The sequence below is a fragment of the Rhinolophus sinicus genome, chromosome 4, assembly GCF_057876585.1.
Source record: "Rhinolophus sinicus isolate RSI-liver-muscle chromosome 4, RSI-T2T, whole genome shotgun sequence".
Taxonomy (NCBI): Eukaryota; Metazoa; Chordata; class Mammalia; order Chiroptera; family Rhinolophidae; genus Rhinolophus; species Rhinolophus sinicus.
This window is the reverse complement of record NC_142504.1, coordinates 51,255,683-51,279,455: the sequence shown is the minus strand read 5'-3', so window position 1 is coordinate 51,279,455 and position 23,773 is coordinate 51,255,683. Positions and strand designations below refer to the sequence as shown.

Here is a 23,773-nt window from a genome sequence, read left to right as displayed (position 1 = left end):
ATCACATATATACTATTTGATATATGATATATCTATCATATCTATATGATAAAGATATCTTATCTATATATCATATCTATATGATATATATGTGTTCTATTTTCTTAGGAATCTGCTTATATTCAGAGTCTTTGTAAACTATAAAATGTAGATCAGGTAGATTTTGGAGTAATTGAATAAGAACTGTAGCCATTTTAAACCATCTTAATATGTTATGTTTGTGTTATTAGACTTGAAAGAACAAAGTTCTAAAAATTCAAAGTTTCCACAATATTGTAGAAAGATGTAAACCTATCTTTATATATATATGTTTGTTTCTTAGGGTAATTCGATATCAGTTAAAATCCTTGGTTGTTTTACAATAGTTTATTGCCGTGTTCCCCTTGTAACCTTTCATGGAAGCATTCTAGAGAAAACCTGGCCTCTTTCCCTGTGTCACTGCCACTCTGCAGTCAGTAGCAGGGAAATGGTGTGACCACAACACTTCCCGGGAACGAGTCTGAGTTTGCCATTGACTTGTCATGTTAGAAGAGGACGTGCAGTGCACTGGGGGAAAAACATCACCTGCTAATTTAAATTAATTAAAGTCTTTATTAAAATTGTTTAGGTTTTATCATTTAATGTTACTAAATTGAATTGTGAATTACTTGATTATAGAGAGAAGTAAAAATGGAGTTTCAGAAAGTTCTTGAAGCCCCCAGCATTGAAATTTGATGGATCGCAAATAAGAGAAATAATATTTAAATGTTAAAAGAAAGCTCAATCTATCTTTATTTTTATATTGTTTCTTTTAACAATGCACCAGAAATTAAACACTGCTTGCATAAAATGATGACATTTTACTGATGAGACTTTAAGCTGCTCAAGAACAATGGGTTATGCTGGGTTTTCCTTCCTTAAAAATATTTGTTTTTTCAGTCTAAGAATGAGTTCTGTCCTCTTCTTTATTTTTCTTCTCCAGGTGGAGTTTACAGGGGAGAAAAATAAAAGTGCTCCACAATGTTTCCAAATTTATATACATATATATATCAAGTATGTATGTATATATATGTATATATATATATCAAGTATATATAAAGCATTATATACATATTTTTATATATACTTGTATTATATATTTATATATTATATTATATAATATGTATTATATTTTAATTTAAAACAACATGAATAAATAAGAGATGAATCATTGAGAGGAAACGTGTGATATCCTTAGCTATAGAAGCATCAGCCTCTAGTGATTTTTATTCACTTCTGATCGAAGAGGGGAAAAGAGATGCATCTGAGTTTACATTTTTAAATTTTCTTACAGATTTTAGGAGATGTTAATGAAACCCAAAGTTACAAATTTATAATTACAAAAGAATTATTTAAACCACAAAGTAGAAGCCAGGCTAATTCAATTAGCTGTGTTATACCATACTTTCCTTTTTCCTTACCACTGTCCTCAATTTGAGTATGAAAATACTGAGATCTTCAGGAGTCATATATTTTGATCCATATCCTGTTTGTTTTTAGTATCTTTGTAAAAATTGTAGTTGTTTGGCTGCATTTGTTCAATTTCTGTGTCCTTTTAAATAGTTTTGGGTCTGGGATTCTAGGAAATAGATCTGTGAAGGCATCTATAAAAATGAACCAAAAACACGCAGATAATGGATTTGAGCTTTGGTCTCAGTATTGCTGATGGACGGACATGGCTTTAGCCATAGCTTTTACTTTCTTGCCCTTGGGATCAGTTATCAGAACACTTTTGTGATGTGGGTATAGGAACAGGGAGAAACTAAATGACAAGTCGGGAACTGAACCTGGTTCTTGACCTGATTAGAGGTTGCCTGTGGTCTGAGCAGAGGAGGGCGCTGCGGAGCTGTGAATCCTGTCTGTGGTCAGACTCGCACTGTGTAAATAACCAGATCAGGTCCCAGTACCACCAGTAAGGTCAAGAATCAGGAAAAGCTAAAGAACCAGTAAAAAACAATCAAGTTTAACGTTCACAACTTTATTTGACCTGAACAAAACAAAAAAGACTGTATATGATAGAAGGTTCCATCGGTTCAACAGCTCATGTCTACCTGGCCTGTAGAATGCACCAGCCTTTTTTAATACACTGAGTGTCTAGATGGTAAGCCAGACCCTGGCTTGGATATGCTTAAAATCTGTCAGGTAAGACCAACATACAAAAAAGACTAAAAATAGATATCAAACTATTAATTTAACAAAATATTATATGAGCATAGGGGAGTGAACAATTTACTTTGCCAAACAGGATCAGGAAAAACTTCACAAAGAAAGTAATATTGAACTGGGCCTTGAAGGACAAATAGAATTTTGGCAGATGAGCCGGGGTAGGAGTGTGTAAATTCTTGGTAAGGTAATAAGCCAAGGCATGGGGTTTGAAAACCCACAGGACGTTGGGTTATACCCAGCAGTCCCATTTGGCAGAAAGGTGGAGTGCATGGAAAAAGAGAATCTGAGATGTGACTGGAGAGATAGGTGAAACCCCATGTGAACGATCGTTAATGGTCATGCATCCCTGGCTAAGGAATTTGTCTTTACCTGTAGACAGAGGTGAGCCAGCCACATTTTAAACAGGAAAATGACGAGATCAGACACAGAGTTTAGAAGCTAACATGTGGTAACTATAGTGGTGTGATCTACAAAGAAAGACAGCAGGGAGAGAGACCAGAGACAGACCGCCGAGAAAGCCCAGCTGAGAAATGACACACGTGCGTGCCAGGAAACATGGCCTGCACATCACAGGTGCTCAGTGAGGATTTGTTCAGTGAGAAAGTGGATCAGTGCAGAGTTAGAATTCTCTAGTAACCATGGCCAAACAGCATAACCTCAGGAAATTCTGTTATCTTCTCTGGGTCTCTTTAAGAATAAGCTAATTGGCTTCTGGTGGAAGTATCTCACTATGGTTCTGCCTCCAACATCTTCCATAATTACACCAAGACTAAATTCCTCAGTTCCAAGATTCCAAAATTTGTTAAAGAAAATTAATGTTTTATCTAGGTTTTTTGCCATCGGTATTTTACACACGTGTTCATATTTACTGTCTCTGTTTATTGCTCATATTCCTCTCATTATTCCTTTAGGTGGGAAATCTCAGACAATTGAAATAAATGATTAAGTCCATAGAAGGACTCTACATCATTCAGGAGCCACTTTTGGTCTCTGCTGTTTCCCACCCTTCACAGAGGGGCACACAATATACACATACCTCAGAGATCAAGTACATTATTTAATTTTTAAAATGTACTTCTCTTTTTGATCCTAAGAAATATTACTTCATCATATTTGTTTTAGTAGAGGCCTTTAGCTTCTAAATTATATAACATAATTTGGAATTTAATTTTAGAGTCTGAGTAAACCTTCTGGCTTAACTGTCCTAGGGTGTTTTCCCTGGAATAATAAATTGACCTTACAATTTTTAACTACCCAAGTTAATATATCTGTAAATATGTAATTTTTAGTTTAGGCTATTACTGATGCAATTGTCAGGCTCAGATAGCCAAATAACATCTTTTAATGACATTAGCTGTCGTCTTTACTCAGTAGCAAATATATAGCATCATATGATTGCCCTAATATAGTTATTTTAAGAAGCTATTTAGGTTTTACACTATGACTTTTCAGAGCATGATGTGCAATGAACACTTAGCAGGTAAGATCATTTTGCCCTCTGGGATGCGTCAAGTGAAGTAGCTCTTATTCCTTTTATTTCTTTTTTCATAACTCCTGATAAAAGCGTGTTTGGCAATTCTTTTTGCAGCTTCTCTTCCAGCACGCTCTAACCATCCACCACTCTCCACAGCAGGTGTTCCTCCCCCGGGGTCCCTGAACTCCCCAGAGGCAGATTCTTAAAGAAGTTTGGGAGGTAGATCAAAGCCACTATTCCAAGGAGCATCTTTCTCACCCCAACACAAATTCTTTAAAGCCCCACATCGACATGACAAATAGAACTGAAAAGCAACCACCGAGTATTGGGTTTCACCTGGCAGTTTCTGACATCCTGTGACCTCTGCCCCCAGCATTGCTCAGCAGCCCCCTCACCCCACCATAGATCAGTAAATGAAGACTCTGATGTTTCCTGAGACTATATCTAAAGGACTACAGTTCACGTTATTCACGACCCATATAATAGAACTCATAACTTTTAACATTGTGCATCATCATTTCTGATTAGTGATTTACTTCCTGATGCTGTAGTTTCATAAATGAAAAGCTTGCCTGTTATGAAAGTGAAGTATGAGCAAACCCTACATTCAGCGGTAAATTCTAGTCTAATTGTATTTGCACAATTTCAGAGTACTGAAACTCATTTTATATTTGTGTGCATGGTGCTGCAATTTGATTGTTTGTTTGTTTTACTTTTCTATTGTGTATGGATTTCAAGCAGTAAATCCCAGGATCAGCAAACTTACTGCTACAGCTGCTAAGACCTGTGCCAATGTTAGTTGGGAGTACAAAGGACCAGAGTATGTGAACCTTTATGTTGAATATGGGGTAGCTGGCAGTAAGAAACAACTTCATTACTGGCTTTTAATTTCGGCGATAAATTTTAAAAGATTAAGAACATTTTTAAGGATTTACTACGGATCATCTTGAAAAATAACTTGATCCAATTAGATGAATCGGATTTATCTGAAAAAATGAATAGTGAACCATCAACCTACATAACTAAGAATCTCTTTTTGTCCTGTTATTAAAAACAAGGGACATAAGTTACACTGCATGTTATTTTCATTTATGGTACTTGAAACTGTTCTATGCCCACAACACGTGAGCATGAGTAATAATGTTTGTCAGTACAGTGGGAAAAAAGAAGAGTTTGTTCAAATTAGACCTTGCAGTAGCAGAAGCAAACTGACATAAAAGGAGTCCTTTTGCCAATACTGCACAACAGAATTTTGTCAGAAATTGCAGAAAATTAACACTTCTATTTCAGTGTTTAATGTACTCCCAAGTCAGGCCCTCCACTTATATGCTGGCCACTGCTACCAGGAGATGGGGCAGCTTTAATTTCCAGCAGTTTAGGAAAACCCAGAGCCTCTCCTTCCAGTGCTCTCTGCAGAACGTAAGCTGGGTGGCCAAGGAATGTTTGTAACAAAACGTTAAATGTAGTCCAACCTTCTGTTTAGGCTTTTATCATACAAATAAATATTTTTAGAAATAACTATTCTTTTAGGAAAACCAGTACTCGGGAAAGGTTGAATCTATATCTTGGACAAACTTGAAAGCATTTAAGTTTACCAAAAGATTCATCTTGTGAGTCCTAAAACCAATTCTTTCCATAATTCACTTAAACTATTTTAATGTGTAACAGTTCTTTTTATAAACATCAATAAAGAAACCCAATAGTTTTATAAGACAAGGTACAGATAAAGAAGTGTCCTTGGTATTAAAAAGGAAGATTTAGTACAATGGGAATATATACAATTAATATGCAGTCTGAATATCCAGTCAATTGATTTATTTGACATGACCTAAAATGATAAACCTAAACATCCGAGATTTTGTCTTTAGCTTATAAAGAATTTTCCTTTCTTGAAGCATTAAGTGACTTCTAGCCCCTTAAAATATTACAATTTATTGTTTTTGCAAAATTTCCATAGGCAAAGAAGAATGGAGGAAAGAAATTGTAAATGGTTCTCGGGGCTTCTTTGGGTTAAAGGATTTAATACCAGGAACAGCATACAAAGTTCGGATCGGTGCTGAGGGGGACTCTGGTTTTGAGTTCAGAGGATGTGTCTGAGACCAGCCCAGGGGAGGCACACAGCACCACTTCTGGCTCCTGTCAGAGGTGAAGCCCCCACCAAGCACTCTAGTTGGAGATGGAGACAGAGGAGGGGGCTATGAATGTCTTCTATGGGGCGCAGTTGAGTTGGGAGTTTGGGTGTTAATAGTCTTTGGCGCTTTATACCAAATGAATTGCAGAATTGAGCAAATCATCTTCTGATCACATTATTGCCAAAAACCATTACAAAAACCGAGCTAAATATGATTCTTAACTTACATTAGTGAGGTAATTCAATTTTTGACATCATTTACATGTATAAACTTTCCCTCGAAGTTAGAATGGAATTTTTGAAATGCTTTGATAAAGTCATAATATTTTATGTCAAAATGAACAATTAACCCAGCAGAACTCTGCAGTTTGGTGAGGTGACTGATGTAAATGTTATGAAATTTGTATACAACAAGAAATTGTTCATTTCATGTATTTCATCATCATACCATATTTGCCTGTATATATTTTAGTTATTTGAACATTATCAAAACACATAAGTAATCATTAAAGTTTCTAAAATAAAGAAAAATGTTCATGTAAGAGTCAAGAATATTCACATTTATTCACAAGATGGAAAACAATCCCTGCTTACTTAAATTTAAAGAAACGTTGTGTGGTATGTGTCCATTTTGTGATACATACATGCAAGTTATGTTCAGTCATTTCATGCATTCTTGAGGAAATGTTGCATTTCTCGTAGAACCCATAGGCAGAATATATTTTTGTGTGACTTTTATTACCCGAGCATTATGATTTTTAAATCCATTTCTTATAATTTAGAGAATATACAATTATGAATGGTTTTTAAAAAGATAGAAACCAAAGGTAGTAGTTGATAACTTATTAAATTACATTTTAAACTATTCATGTGCTAAAATCATAATATACAAAGAAAAAAACATTTTTTCTGTTATTCTGTTCCTTCTAGTTTCCTATCCACTGTGTACAGAGTTCTAGGAAAATACTGTATTAAACTTAAAAGAGGACTATCAATTCAGTGTGACAACGTGTTTGTTGTTACCGATAGGTTTTCATTTCAAAATACTGAAAGCTCAAGTAGACAATCTGTCCATTTACAGCTAGAATGCTAGTAATAATAATGGCACTAGCATTTATTTTTATTTTTTTATTAAATTTATTGGGGTAACATTGGTTGGTTAGTAAAATTATATAGGTTTCATGTGTACATTTATATAAAACATCATCTATGTATTGCACTGTGTTCACTACCCAGAGTCAGTTCTCCTTCCATCACCATATATATTGACCCCTTTACCCTTATCTACCATCCCCCCTCCCTTCTTACCCTCTGGTAACCACTAAATTGTTGTCTGTGTCTATGAGTTTTGTTTGTTTGTTTGTCTTGTTCATCCGTTGCTGTCAGTTTTACATCCTACATATGAGTGAAGTCGTATGGTTCTTAACTTCTTCTGTCAGCTCTAATCTATACCAGGCGAATGGTTTTCATGGCTTTTCTCATTCAGTCCTTACAACAATCCTATGAAGTGGGCAGTGTTATTACCCACTTATGCATCATGTCAATGACGGAATGAGAGGGGGAGTACCTGCCTTCACCCAGCTAGAACGTGGGAGAGCTGGGGTTAGAGGCTTAGCCTTCCCACACTGGAGGAGAGGCTCTCATTACACCCCCCCTACAAGGTCACAGAGGCCCACACCTGAGGGGAACAGGTGGTCTCAGAAATGACTGCTCAGTCTTTCCAGCTATCATGGACCCCTAATGGCTCCAGTGCACTCCCATCTTGAAGGTCTAGCTAGAATTAGGTTCCACCCACAAAAATCAAAGTACGGCGTTTTTTTGTTTGTTTGTTTGTTTGTTTTTTGTCCTTTTATAGGACAGAAGGCAAACCCTTTAGAAAAATTTTCTTCAGTGGTGCTATACCTACAATTCCAGCTGCAGCTGACAGGTAGTTCAAGGTGAGCACTCATAATGGGTGGGCCATTCTTGTGTGCCAGCAATGGAGAAATAGGACAAGGCCACAACCAGTTATTGTCACCTGTTACCTTTAACTATTAAAAAGAATAAATATTGATTAAACCCTAGTGACCTTAGTTAACATATTACCTCTAGGAGTTGTTAATCCAACTCCCTTGTTCTCCCAGTTTCGTTGCTCTATCCTGTAGGTCTTCTGGATGAACTCCAGTGCGAATGAAAGCCTTCTACTGCTTTTGCTTCTCTCCTCCACGCTAGGTTGTGAGATGTGAATGTCAGCACTGGACATGGAGGCATACCACTCTGGCCAATGTTTTAACTTTCTGCATCAATGAACTACTTCTCTGAGAGTTATGCTAATTTTAGTAACCTAGACTCAACTTTTATCTACGCTTGGCTCATGAATCTTCTTAACATGACACCATCTCTGCCTTGGTAGTCTGGATCTTTAAGATGTATTTCTTAATTTTTTCCTATGGCATAAACTGAAAAACAAATCAAACAAGACTCCTTGCTTTCTCACCTCTTTCCCTCAACTACCTGGTCTGTTCTCTCTGATCACAAAGGATTTAAAGCAGATTTGTTTTTTCTGAGCCCTGTCAGCTGCCTCCAAACTTTGGCCAAGGAAAGTTTTTCCCCTTTCTATTTCTAACTATTTTTAAAGAAACAGGACATTTTTATATACAATGGCTTTTCTACAAATAAGCCATTTATCTCACTGTCTCTTCCTTGTTTATTTTATTATTCTAAGTACTCAAGAGCATTTTCCTAGATACCTACTACTCCAAAGCACAGACTATCCATGAGACAACAAGCAATGCGATAGCAGAAGACAGTTGTTAAAACTAATTTCCAGGAAACAAAGCAAATTTCATTCTTCTGGCTTATTTTTTTTTAATTTTTATTGGGGAATATTAGGGAACAGTGTGCTTTTCCAGGACCCATCAGCTCCAAATCAAGTTGTTTTTTTTCAATCTAGTTGTGTGTGGGAGGGTGCAGCTCACTGTCCCATGTGGGAATCGAACCGGCGACCTTGGTGTTATGAGCACTGTGCTCTAACCACTGAGCAAACTGGCTGCCCCTTCTGGCTTATTTACTTTTTGCATATTTTTTATATTTGTCTACTTGCTTAATTTATTGTTTTATGGATTACTCAAGTAGCATATGAATATAATTTTATTATAAAAGTTTTAGATAAATTGGAAGTCCTCGTTCCCTCTTCCACCCAATCCTACTAATACCCACCCATTGAAAATCAGATTCAACAAGAAAAGCCCCACAGGCTTCACTCTGTGTATGTGTGTGTGTGTGATGCACAATGGTGGCCTTGACTTGGGTTTGTATATACATCTGTAGTTAAGATGATTTTAGAGTTTCTTGGGAAGACTTGAAGCTTTTATAGTCATTCTGGGCTTTAGATCTCTTCTTAGATGGTGGGGAGTCAATAGAAGTTATTTTCACTTACATAATTTTTGTTTTATATCAACCTCTAGTGCACTTGTGTGTGTTTTGTATGTGTGTGTGTATGCACACACATTCACCTGTTAATATTCTATCTGCCTAATCTTAAATAATGGGGTAGTGAAATAATTTGATACCTTTTTCTTTAGACATACAGGTAAAAATTCAAAGTCAGTATGGATGTTCCTTTATCAACTGTCAAAGAAACATTTCCACTTTTTGCATAGTAGTTGCAAGCTTCCAGTGGACAGTTCAATTTTGACAGTCACCATCTTTATAAGACAACATCAGTGCTAGTTTTTCAGTATCTTATTGCATTTTGCCCTTATCAGTTGCATTTAATTTGAGAAAAAAATGTAAACACAGACAGTATTTATGGCAAAGCTGTAAACCATTAAGCATACTAAAAACAAGAACTGAGCTTCTATCAAATGCTCAGTAGACTTACACCAGTTGGTTCTTGGTTGTTTTCAAGAAATAGCGCACAAAGGCCATGTGAGAATTGACAGAACTATATTGCCAAAGAGTACGTAATGATGGACTTTTAAAATATTTTCACCTGTCTCAGAATGGAAAGTCCCTATAATATTTTATTCTATGTAAACCCTTCAACAGACCTGATGTCTGGACATGTTTTCAGGAGTGCATTATAGCTGTAGCATAATGGCTACTACGACCATGTACCTGGGCGTCAGGCAGATTGGGTCAGAATCCAGCTCCTGGGCAAGTTCTTTCCCCTCTCTGGGCATGGATTTATTCTTCATGCTCACCTCAAAGGGTTGTTGTGAAGATTAAATGAGGCTTTGCTCCCAGCACACAGTACGAGTTTCAGTATGTAAGCTCTCATTATGACTGGCTGCACCTTCATCATCATCATCATCACGATTACGGTGCATGTGTGGCTTCAGTGTATCGACTTACGATACAACTCAGAACCCCTCTAACCAATGAAGCACAAGGGACTATTGGGGAAAGGCTGCTGGCATTTGGTTTGTATTCCAGATAATGTATTGCCCTTCTCATTTTATTTCTTAAACACATATCCACATATTTTTCACATTTCTCTTCACACTTGATTTTAAGCATTTCATTTTTTTCCCTATACTTTGTGGGGAGGGAGGGGAAGGCAATGAAGTGCTATTTTTGCACATGTATCAGAACCTGGGATACAGGTAGCCATGCTTATTTCTGCATCCAGAGATCACATACACCTAACCCAACAACGTTAAATATATTCAGAAGAAATTTAGTCAAATTAAAAGTATGGCATAGGCATGCTTATGAATCAAAAGAAGAAAATCTTTTATCTTGATTATGGTCAAAAAAGAGAAAATAAAAGCCTTTAAAAAAAAAAGATTCATACCAGTTTATTTAAACAAATTCTCATGGGCATGTCTGAATAGTCATTGATGCTGCACTTTGTCCCATTTGATTGACACTTTTGAATAATACTAGAAATGATAATTATTCTATGTTTTTCTTAGGAGATTTGCACACTGACTGATTGAAAAAGGGGCCTCACATTTATTGACTCAAACAGAACAGATGAAGACTTAAAGAATATGTATACATGTAAATGAGTATTTTCTCTTTAAACTTGTCCCTTGTTCTAATAGTGATGCCACTGATCAAAATATATTTCAAAGTCTTTTGAATGGATCCTAAGAAATATTGAATATTGATCTTTTGAGAGTAAATTGGATTTTTCAGAAATTTGCAAAAGTTATTCAGAACCAACTCTTGTAAATGAGATGAATAACAAATCTAAGTAATATTTTGGATGAAAATTGAGATATAAAAATAATAAGGCTGGTAATCTGATATGGACAAGTTTCTTGGGTGGAAAGTTTTCTTTTAACATATTTCCAAAACCTTTTGAAAAATGACAGCATCATTGCAATGATATTTTAGCCTCCAAAGTGGTTCCTTCAAAGGAAAGATACTCCATTAGATGTATACAATCTGTTCTGTTTACAATTCAGTCATATTCTTATCATTGGACTTAAGGAACAATTTATCTTATAAACACTAAATTTGTTAATTGGTTTGGGACTATGTTTTTATTGAGACTATATAACTAAAATAACTGGACACAATGTTTAGCAGGGTTTATTAGCATTTAGTGATATTAGCATTCAGATTGCTCTATTTGAATTGTTTTAATGAAGAAGATTTTTTCAAAGTTACGTATTTATATAACTCCTGATTAATAACTGGCAGATTCCAATTTGGGGCCACATGTAAAATACAGAAAAGCTCATGAACTGTGGTAATTTTTATACAAGGACAACGGTTCTCATCTCCCCCTGAACCCATTCCCACCAACACCACTGGTTTGTTTTCCAGCAATGGCAAGCCGACAGGTGGACATCGCGACTCAGGGCTGGTTCATTGGTCTAATGTGTGCTGTCGCTCTCCTTATCTTAATTTTGCTGATCGTTTGCTTCATCAGAAGAAACAAGGGTGGTAAATATCCAGGTAAGAAAGGTTAAAATTGCCTTATATAATTATCCATTGAAGTAAAAAGAAATCAGAAGGTTAATCATGTGGATTGCAATAAGTATATCTTCCCAGAGCTTTAAATTGGGATTTTCTGTTTACATAATCTTTGATCTTTTTGATACAATGGAAACCTAAGCATTTTCAAGGGTCAGAAGGCATTTGGGGAATTAATTAATCTGTTGTAAATTAATCTGTTGTCTGAAGATGTTAGTGACTCCACTTCCTTAGGCTCCACGTAACTCATAGGTGCTGAAATAACACCAACGACTGATAGGCAGGGGGAAGATACATGAAGTCCTCCAGAGGAGGTAATGCATGAACTGAGTCTTGGTGTCATGCTGTGCAGCACTGCTTCCTTACATGGTTCATAGAAGTATTTTCTGCCACTGTGTATCTCAAAAGGGTGCACTCTTAAAACTTTGAATAGGGAGGCACGGGATCAATAGAGAACAGTGTCCTTTTGAACTTTTTATAGTTAAAGAAAAAGAAGATGCCCATGCTGACCCTGAAATCCAGCCCATGAAGGAAGACGATGGCACTTTTGGAGAATACAGGTGAGCGTCTGCTTCTCCCGCACATCTAAGCTCCCTGCCCTGGGGACACTACACTCCATTTCCCGAGAATAGAACCCGGCCAGGGACATCTCTGCCTGGTGATTCAGATTTCCTCAAATATTCACTTAGAAGCACTTCCGTGTGTAAATATTTACATTATGCTTCACAGTTAAAATATTCTCACTCTCTTAAAGAACAAATTTCCATTTTAGTCATAGGTTTGGAGATGGAGTGGCCTGCACTCCGTAATATTATCCAGAGCCCCTTGCTGTATGGATCAACCTCCCAAAGCTGCTGTGGTACAATAAGAGTTCAAAAAACCATGAAAGACCCTGCAAACCTGCATTGTAAAGCAAACTAGACCTGTCATTTTCTAAACAGTGCTATGAAAAATCAGTGTTATTCTTTTAAGTCTTGGATTTGAGACTTGTTTTTCCAAAACAGATACCTATAACTCTGCCTATTAATCATGAAATGATGACTAATTTGTTTTAGAGGCTGTTAATTATTAAGAAATATCACCGCTCTGGAGGCAGGATGTTCACTCACAGAAATTTGGTAATACATTCTTGGTTTGGTTCCATCATCTAGGAGAAATTTTAACATAACCTAAGTGCTAAATAGTCAAAAGAAGGAAGAGAGGGAAGGAGGAAGGGAGGGACTTTTAAACAAAGATATTCTTGCCTAGGGATTTTAGGTCTTTTTTTTCTTTTAATTTTTATTGTGGAATATTGGGGAACAGTGTGCTTCTCCAGGGCCCATCAGCTCCAAGACGCTGTCCCTCAATCCAGCTGTGGAGGGCGCAGCTCAACTCCAAATCCATTTGCTGTTTTCAATCTTTAGTTTCAGGGGCCGCAGCCCACCATCCCATGTGGGAATTGAACCGGCAACCTTGTTGTTGAGAACTCGCGCTCTAACCAACTGAGCCATCCGGCCACTCCTCTGGCAGCTCAGCGGCAGCTCGTTGTCGTCAATCTACTTGTGGAGGGCGCAGCTCACTGGCCCATGTGGGAATCGAACTAGCAACCCAGTTGTTCAGAGCTCGCTCTAACCGACTGAGCCACCCTGCTGCCCCTATATGTCTTTTTAAAGAGAGATACGTGATTATTTTAGATATGTTTAAAAACATAAAAATATTTATTCATCTAAAAGATTGGGATTTTTGTGTTCCAAAAGAATACTTCTATTTATTAAATGCCTTTACAGCTTATTTTTAATTTCTATAAGCCTCTTGATTATATAAAATATAATATTTTAAATGTGCACTGAGCCCATTTTGAGGCTTTTATTTTTTTTATTTTTTATTTTTTGCCAGAAGAAATGGCTTTTAGGTGAAATAAAATATTTCCTTACTGTGATTTCCAGATGACATTTGTAAACAAGATATTTTTGTTAGTTTTTACCTGTCTCTAGAACTCATTTTTGATGTTTCCACGTCAACAACATGAGGGCAGAAATAATGCCAAGGATAAGAAATATGAGAACTGATTGAGAAAAACCATGTTTTTGACAATTGGTTTCGTACCAGTTTCCATGCAGATACAAATGTTTTGTTGCCTTTGTATCTCAGCACTTAAGCGTTTATATTCTGATCTCTTTGGCAGAGTTGACTATGATTTCTAAGACTTCTCAGAATTTCTATATCTCATGATATAGAAAAACATCTAGTGAGGGCTGTCTTGATGTCAAATGTTGCCTCTGGGTCTGAAAGTTTGTGAACACCTCCAGCAGCGCCCCCCACCCCCAGTTCACCCAGAAGGTTTGCATAACAGAGAGAAGCCAGCCTGAGCCACAGCTGAGGGTAGCCAGGTCTGATGCCAGATGATTTGAAATCTGCTGATTTAACTCACTCTGCTACATGTTTCTCTGTCAGACAGGTAGCTGAGAATTACTAGAATTGTTGTGGCTAGAATTCTATACAGGATATGCACACCATTCCGTTATTTATTGTGATTAAGTTAAACCTTTAATATAGCCTGAAAAAATTGTGTTTGCATGAATTGAAAATACACCATTGCACGTCATACATTCTTTATTTTACATGGTGATGGATTTCTGTTCTGCTTTATTGTGCTTACATGAATCCGGCAATATACTGCTCATTACACGGGTCTCAAACATCAGTCTGGTGCTAAGTGACGTGAAACCATGATCTGATGTAATGGGACTTTCTCAGAGTAACTATGCTGCCTACTCCATTAAATCTTGACTGATATGGAGGGCGAATGAATGTGGACTAACTTGGAATCAAGAGACTGTTAGTTTTGTTGTCAACTCGGTCATTACCCTGGATTTCTTTAGAAATCACTTAATTTGTCTAGATCTCAATTTTTTTCATTCATAAAATGATACAGTTGTTCAAGTATTAAATGATCGCAAGAGGTGTCTAGTTCTATGATTTCTACACTCCTCTGGGAGCTATGTCCCAACAACTTTCCTATGATTTGGGGTTCCAGAGCAGTACATAGCAAGTATTTGGTTACTGGCCTCATTATCACTGTACTCACAGATGTCACATGTCTTTGTTTTGGTGTTAATTCATATATGATATGTTTGTGAAGCGTTTTCAAATGGCTGTCTTTAGCTTATGCTTTGAGTTTCTCAAAAGAGAAAGACTTTTCCTTGGGCCTATTGAGTATAAGCCCATCAGTTCACATGTGAAGATGAAAAAACTTGTCACACGTGTGACATTTATCTGGGAGGTGCCAAGGGAAATAGGTTCTGATGGGTGACTTCAACATGAAATGCAGCTCGGTGATTGTTCTTTTACTGAAACTGAAAGTTCATAAGGAGAATCCCACAAGTGAAATTACTTCCCCAAACACCCAGCCACCTGTTCCTAAAGATGTGGCTTTGTCCTGTGACTTTCTGACACTATCTCAGAATGTTTTTCCCTTTGGTTTCTTTTCTACTTAAAAGAAACAAAAGACCTTTAGTTTCTTAGCTGTCACAATTAATGAAAACGGTTCCAACTGTTTATTACAGAATCTTTTTTTAAAAAATAATATATTTAAGTGTCATTCTCCTCCCTAAATCACGAGGGTCCCTTCTCTACTTTGCACCTTTTGGAAGTTTTGAGCTCTGCATTATTTATTGAGTCTTATTCTTTTTCATTCTGAAAATAAATCAATATGCTGATCACATTCAAAATTAGGGCTATTGTCTATGTAAATTAATTCTGTTTATGATTTGTTCATTCTCCAGCTTGAGGATGAAACAGTGTCTACATGGTTGGCTCTGAGCCAGGGGATTTTTCATGGTGCAAAGAGGGATGGAACTTCGGTGGCCAAATTTGATTTTGGTTTTTCATATGCTGTAAACTTGTGCCCTCACTGAAACACCCACCCCAAGCAGTTGCCCTCTGGTGGAAGCCTGCAGCTTTCTTTGTTTGTTTCTTTAATTATACACACCGTAGGAACTGCATCCTTACTAGCGTATAGAAAAGTCAGAGACACAATGCAACCAGCCGTGTAAGTACATTTTCATTCTTTAGATCCATTCTTCTAAAAACCAGAACCTAGGACCTAAACCACATGGCCGTGGCTCTTGAACTCTAGTGTAAATGGAGGCACGACCATCGTGTCATTCACATGTACACGGGCCTGGTACATGCCGCTACCCCGTGCTCATGAGGCTTGAATGACAGGAAGATGTGTCACATTCGTTACATACGCTAGCTTTATTCTGCTCACAAACACAAACCAGTGTGTGAGTGGTATAAATAACGACAGACTTTTAGAGAGGGTGTTGGGAAAGAATGTTTGGGTCCTGAATGTCAACAAAACTGCAGCATGGTTTGGCTGTGATAGGGTGGTAACCCCAGGAAAATCAGACCAAGGGATCACAGATTTATCTGTTGTTGCTAAATTTTACTCTGTAAAGGTGTCTTCTATGGGCAAAACCCTGAAGTGCTTTGGGGGGAAGAAAATGAACTCCCTAAAATTTATTCTTAGGGTAAGAAAAAGGAAAGAATATATTCAAATGCTTTGTCCGACATTCTAAAATTAAGAAGTAATAACAATTTTTAATGTTAGAATTCTGAATGATTTCTAAACTGCTTGCTATCTCTTCTGTTGTTACTTTACAATGAATTCGTTCAACCAGTACTTACTAAATGTCTACTGTATGCTAGGCAACGGAAGGTTAAGACCACTAGGGTATTATCTCGCTGGTTTATAGTCTAGTGAGGGATGCAGGGAAGTAAAAGAACACTCTGACCATAGTGTGACAGTGCTATACAAGGGACACAACTACAGTGTCACAGGGCCAGGAGCAGAGATCCCAGTGGGTGGCAGAGAAGGAGGGTGGTACATGAGGTCTTCCCAGAGGAAGTCATGGAGGGACTGAATCTTGATGGTGTGATGTAAACATTTCTTTCCACTGCCCAACGATCTTTATTCATGAGTGTAAGTATCGAAAGTATATTTTGTGGCTCAATGTTACTATTTGATGACTATTTGACAACTTATTTTGAAATTTGTTTAATCTTTGACATTCTATGTTCAGAATTAACATCTGACACCTCCTGTCCTTAAAAGTTCTCATAAAAATATGGATGAATTTTTTAAGCTTTGAATACAATGTAGCTAAATAAGTATGTGACTTCTGAATCGTGCTCTATAACTCGTAAACCCCTTTCATTTGGGAAACTACCCTTTCACACTTAAACCTGACAAACCAACTTCCCTTCACAGTCTCAAAACAGTTTATTTACTATTTCATTATAAAATTAATCTCTGAGTTGAATAAGGTAAACGCTAATACAGTGCTTCAACACCGACTTGACACCACTCATCACATCTGGAAAGTTCTAAGTGTGTGTGTTACACAAGCTATTTCTTAGAAAACAATCTCTCTGAGGTGGGGCCTGAAGGGGAGAAAAAGGTGTGATGGCAGATGGGTGGGCACCTGTATTCTCTGGGCACAGATCACATGCCAGGCAGTGTGATGGTACCTCATACAATTTTTTCTCGTTTACCCAGATTCTCATTATTACATCATACCACGTTTACAAAATTAGTCTTAAAAAGATCTTGAGCTGCCTTTGAACAGCTTTTCCAGGAAAGACTCTGTTTGTGGCTAGAGCATCCCTCTTCCTCTTTCTCTTCTTTCCAGCACAGCCTATGTTTTTATAGATCTTTTCTCATCCAGTAGGGACGTTAAGCTGGAACCCATGCTTCCAGAGAGCCCCTTCTGAACTCATGTGATTGTGTATGTAAAATCCAAACGACTCTGTGAGAAAATATTAGAATTACAAAGAGAATTTAATGTTCCTTGACACAAAAATTAACATAAAAGTCCATCATATTTCTGTGAACCAGCAAACAGTTGGAAATAGGATTTTTAAATGTTTCCAGTTATGATAGCATAAAAATAGGATGTTAGAATAAAGCCAACAAAACAATCTCCTAACTATTTCAGGGCTCTGTATTCCATCCCGCTGATCATTTTGTCTGTCTCTACACCAAAAAGACATTGTCCTAATACTATTAAGCTATTTACTGTGTTTGAGTCTTCCTGTCTATAGTTAGGTATATTCCTCCATTTATTTAGCTCTTCTTTAATAATTCTGAATAAGAGTTTCATTTTCTTCATAGAGGTCTTACACATATTTTGTTGGATTTCTTCTTATATACTTCATATTTTTAAGATACCAAAAATAGAATCATTTTTTAAATTTCATATTCCAACTGTTTGCAAGTGCATAAACAAAATTGACTTTTATGCTAATACTGTGTTAAGCAACATTACTAAAGTCTCATTTTATTCTAATGTTTGCCTGTAGATTCTTTTGGATTTTTCACACACATAATCATATCATTTATGAATGATGACAGTTCCCTTTCTTCTTAACACGTATGCCTTCTATTTCTTATTCTTACCACATTGCTTAGTACTTCTGTTGCAGTTTTTAGTGAGAGCAGGCATCCCTGCTGTTATCTGTGATGTCCAACAGAAAGCTCTCAGCATTCACCATAAGGATGGCATTTACTCCAGGTTTCTTGTAGATGTCCTTCATCAAGTTTGTGAACATGCTTTATATTCCTAGTGCATTAAAGTTTCTATTATAACTGACTGTTGAATTTACCTTATACCTTTTTCTAAATCTACTGAGATGATTATAAGATACTGTTCTTTTTTTCTGCTAAAACGGTGAATTATACGAATTGGTGTTTTAATGTTACAACAAACTTGCGTTCCTGGAATAAAGACAATCTGATCATGATACATTATCTTTTTAGTAGATTGGAAACTTCCATTTACTCATGATTTCTTTGGGATTTTCTCATCTATGTTTGTGAATTACTATCCCATATGTAATCCATTAGTAAATCCTGTTGGTGCTACCTTCAAAATACGTCCATTATCTGACCACTTTGTACCACCCCCAGTTTTCCACTCTGGCCAAGTAACAGTCATCTCCTCCTGGTTTATTGCAGTCGTCCCCCTGGCCCCCTAGAGCAGGAGTCGGCAAATTTTTTCTGTAAAGGGCCTAATAGTAAATATTTTATACTTCACAGGCCATGCTGTCCCTGCTGCAACTCTGCAATTCTGCTATTTTAGTACAGAAGCAGACAATATGTAGTAAGTGGGCATGGTCCAATTTTGCTGTTGTTTACAACTGCTATCCTCCAGGGTAGGCTAGTCTCAACACTAATGACAATAATCTTTTTAAACTGTAAGATAAAGTCACTCATCCATTGGAAACCCTTCAGTGGCTTCCCATCTCCCTCAGAATTAAACACAGAATCCTTACAGTGCCCTACTAGGCCCTCATCTCATCTAGCCTTGTCACCTCTCTTTCACTTTAACTCATCCCCCATTCCTCCCACCACCACCCCCACACCAGTGTGTGCATTCTCTCTCTCTCTCTCTCTCTCTCTCTCTCTCTCTCTCTCTCTCTCTCTCTCTCTCTCTCTCTCCCTCTCTCTCTCTCTCATTCAGTTCCAGCCACACAAGCTCCTCTCCATTTCTGGAACATGCCAGGTACCCCCACCTAAGGGCATATGCTTATTATTCCTGCTGGGATCACTCTCCCTCCAGCTATCTGCCTGGCTGACTCAGTTCTTTTAAGCCTTTGATCAGATGTCACTTCTTAATGAGGCCTTCCCTGGACATTCTACTTAAATGTCAACCTTCCACCTACTTCCCTGACACCTTCCATCCTCTTTACTCAGCTCTGTGTTTTCCATAGCATTAATTACCTTCTGATATACTATATAACTAATTCTTTAATATGTTGACTGTTTATGTTTATTTTCCCTACTAGAAGTAGCTCAGTAAGGTCAGGGTTTCAGTTTATTTTGTTTGCTGCTATATTTCCAATGACTTGAACATTATCTGTCTTACGGTAGGCACTCAATAAACATGTATTAGACACATGGATGGATGGATGGAAAGATGATGGATGGATCAAAGAAATGTCATAGACGAGAATTTCCTATAGTGTATTCCTTGGAACACCACTGTGTTTCCCCAAAAATAAGACCTAGCCGGACCATCAGCTCTAATGCGTCTTTTGGAGCAAAAATTAATATAAGACCCGGTATTATATTATATTGTATTGTATTGTATTATATTATATTATATTATATTATATTATATTATATTATATTATATTATATTATATTATACCCGGTCTTATATTATAGTAAAATAAGACCAGGTCTTATATTAATTTTTGCTCCAAAAGACGCATTAGAGCTGATTGTCCGGCTAGGTCTTATTTTCGGGGAAACAGTAGTTCTACAAAGCAAAGATGAATAGTTGGAATCCAGGTGACAATTCTGTTCTCACCACGTCATGAGCAGTATTTCACAGGAAGTATTCAAGCAAAGTCTGGAAGTTAATGATTAAATCCCAAAGATGAATTATACAAGTTATTCTTGCAATAGATTGGAAAATGGATGCTATGTCCCTAAAGTGCCCCAAACACAGGCCACCCCAAGGTTCTGTGATACTTCCCCAGTTGTTTACTAGTAGTGATGATAATATCATTTGTTCAATTTGTGACAAGAATTTGTGTCTTGTTGAAACAGGTAGTTTTCAATAGCACATGTCAGTGTCATATTAAGCTAGTATTATTTTCCAGTCTTGAGATTTTCTTCTTGGAGAAATACTGAAAACCGTAGTAGGAATTATTGGCAGAAGAGACAGAATATTTGTGTAGCTTCAAACATTTGTATCTTGGCTAGAAAAACAGTCATTCTCAGAAACAGATGGATCAATAAAGTCCTAGCACAAATTGGTAGGTGAGATACTGCAGTTAATGCAACCTTGATTTTACAATAAGCCTTTTTATTTTTTACTAATAGTGTTTATGTTTTTTTATTTTGTCCATGCTTTCATACTTTGAAAGAAAAAAAAATTGTCATTGCTTTTTTTTCTTTTTGTTTTTTAAACCAAATGTTACCAGTTAAGGAATAGGTCATTGTACATATCTAGTTACATGACCATGTGAGGGGATGTTCTAAAATGGTGATTACTCTTCTACTTCCAGATTTCGTGTTAGGGGTTCAACAGAGAAATAGGCAAAAACAAAGTGGGTCTCATAAAGTGTTATTAAATTACACTCCTCAGATTCCCATCCGATATGGATAGGCTGCATAGTACACTTGGGAGTGGTGGTGAGTGGGGTAAAGATGAGTGCAGGAAATGTTTGCTTTTACATTTTTTGGAACCGCACACACTATTTAGAATATATTGACATGCCATTAATAGTATACACATAGTGCTTTGATGTTATATTGCATCTCTTTCCAAATTAATAAACATTTACCCATTAACTAAAATTCTTACAGGGAAAAAAATGCTGTATACTATCAGTATAAGGATTTTGCTTTTCTTCTTAGGCTATTTTCATTTGTTCCTTCTGCATCCTTTTAATGGAATTTGTAGGTCTCTTGAAAGGTAAGGTTAAAGTTTACAAGTCTGGCCTGCACTCAATAACAAAATTATTTGAAATGCAGGATTTTGCTTCTTCTTCTTGCTCAGAAAAAAAAAAATCCATATTTCACACTTAACCAAAATCACTCTCCATTCACATCCAAGGAATCAGCGATATTACACAGTTTAACATACTAACTTCTCTACTTGCCATAAACTTTTACCCCCTTTTAAATGCAAAATAGTGATGATTTTCAACTTTTTTCAATTCTTCCTTTTTTAATGCTTGTGATTATTTCAGAATTGCTTCCAACTCAGGAGCCAGAATCTGTCATTGATATTGACATGCACAGTAAGAAACCATCCACCTACTGAAGACCATGATTAAACCATCTCTGCGCTTGATTGTCATTCCAACCACATCCCAGCCATTGGAGTCAACCTGACGATTAGATATGGCTAGAGAAGCTCAGGGCTCCATAAGCTTTATCATAATTGGCATGCATGACCTTCAAGAACCAAATATTTTACCTAAATGCCAGTCTTGACGAAAGTTTCTTTTTTCTTCTAGTGATGCAGAAGACCACAAGCCTTTGAAAAAAGGCAGTCGCACACCTTCAGACAGGACTGTGAAAAAAGAAGACAGTGATGACAGCCTCGTTGACTATGGAGAGGGGGTGAACGGCCAGTTCAACGAGGACGGTTCCTTTATAGGACAGTACAGTGGTAAGAAAGAGAAAGAACCAGCTGAAGGCAATGAAAGCTCAGAGGCCCCGTCTCCCGTCAATGCCATGAATTCCTTTGTCTAATTTGTAAGCTCTCTGCCAACACCCCGTTCCTCCAGGATGTTTCTCTTCAGCCCTTGTGTGTCAGCCTTCTCATACTATGAACATAGAGGCAGACAGCGAATGTTCTGCTGTATGTTAACATTATGAGAACAATTAGAGCAAGAACACAGCTCAGTCAGTTGATATGTTAATGTGAACCACAGTGCAAAGTGCATACTTTTTCATTCAAAATAGGTATTCTTGATTTCCTCAGAACTTATAAAAACAATACAGCATCATCAACAGATCGTGATTTCATCTTCAGCATACAGTTCAACATGATGCATGACAAATGCTACATCCAGTTAAAGGACATACCTGTGTTTGTTATTAAAACATGGTTTGATACTTTGTTTATACTCGCCTCAGCTGAACCCCTAAATCTGAATTCCGTTTCCATCGTCGAGAGTGTTACTCTAGTATTCCCTAGAACTTCAATGTCTTTGTGGACATTGTCGTGAAATTGGTGACTCTATGTCTAGCTGTTAGTCTTCTGGGAGACTGTTAGGAACAGGATGTACAGTATATACTTGCTAAATGAGTTCATTGTGACAATTGCATTTGCTGATGCTTACTGAGACTCTGTTACCTGCTCTTTGCTTCTCTTACTTCGTAGCCTTTGCAATATCCCAGATATTCCAGCAGGACAGTGTTCGCTTCTTACATCATCTCTATGTTCAGTAGTTTTTAGGCATCAACAATGTGTATTGCAATGCACTTTGGCATTTGTGCCATACCGAAAGACTCCAAAAACAAATCACTCCAATCAAATTTCAAAACTTCCTCCAGAAAGCACAGGGCAAGACACATGCAGTGCCTTCAGACCGGAAGCATTCCATAACATACTGCCTTCTGTATTGTCGCTACAGTCTACTCAGAGTGCTAGGTTACTGTCATTGTCTAAACGTAACTTTTAAAAAGCAGAGATAATGAAAACTGCAATGCTGGAAAAAAAGAAATGTGAAAATAAAACAAATAAGACAGCTTATTTTAAGGAGCATTGTCCCCATGTGTATATTAAAAAAAAAAAAAAAAAAAAAAAAAAAGCTTTATCACCAACTGATGATTTTGAGGTCTTTTATGGTTTCTATTAAAACAAATCCCATTCAGTAAGAAAGACATCAACTTGGTAGAAATTTTTTAAAAAAAATAAGTTATTTCAACACTAAAAGCATACAACAGCATGTCGACAAGAATATATTATTCTCTAAGTCTTTACCCATGTGACAGCTTTTGAAACTCTGCAGCATTAAATAATCTGTATGCAAATTGCTATGGACACATTTCAGAATCTAAGAAATCTGGTAAGTGCTAAGAAGGCCAAGAGTCAAATGGATTACATCTACAGTTCCAAAAAAATATATACATCCTACCATATTCATAAACAATATCTAGCAAATGGTTTACCTCCAAATATGAAATTCTATAACAACCTATGGTTGAAGGAATGCTCAGTTTCATTTGCCAATAAATTGGTTTCTCATAACTTGCATCAAGTTTAATTTTAAGTAAAGCTTTTTATATGTAGATATTTTGTTGAATTTGTAAATACACTTAAAGTGTAGATGCTATATGCTTATAGGTGTTACATACAAATAAACTTACAATGTTTATGTTGTACTGTATAAGAAGTTAGCGAATTAATACAGTGCATGGGATTGGAAAGCATTTACATAAATACCTTTTGGGTTTTATTTTCCCTTTTTGCTGTGAAACTAAATTAGTGAATGATTCTATAATATATATTGACAGCAAGTTTCTCGATGAACTCTTCAGAGCTTTGTCGGTGGGGCTCAGTAGG

The 23,773-nt window shown here is 36.8% G+C and overlaps 1 protein-coding gene across 32 annotated transcripts in view; it reads left to right on the top strand.

The window, feature by feature from the left end:
* The window catches only part of NRCAM (neuronal cell adhesion molecule), a 299,706-nt gene extending 276,688 nt beyond the window's left edge, over window positions 1-23,018 (top strand). For all 32 annotated transcript variants that reach the window (XM_088797816.1, XM_074340572.2, XM_074340564.2 and 29 more), the window contains 3 exons: window positions 11,550-11,681; window positions 12,181-12,259; window positions 21,717-23,018. In XM_088797816.1, coding sequence (XP_088653942.1) covers window positions 11,550-11,681; window positions 12,181-12,259; window positions 21,717-21,954 — 449 coding nt within the window. In that variant the 3' untranslated portion in view covers window positions 21,955-23,018. The remainder of the gene's footprint in view (window positions 1-11,549; window positions 11,682-12,180; window positions 12,260-21,716) is intronic.
* Window positions 23,019-23,773: the final 755 nt, after the last annotated feature.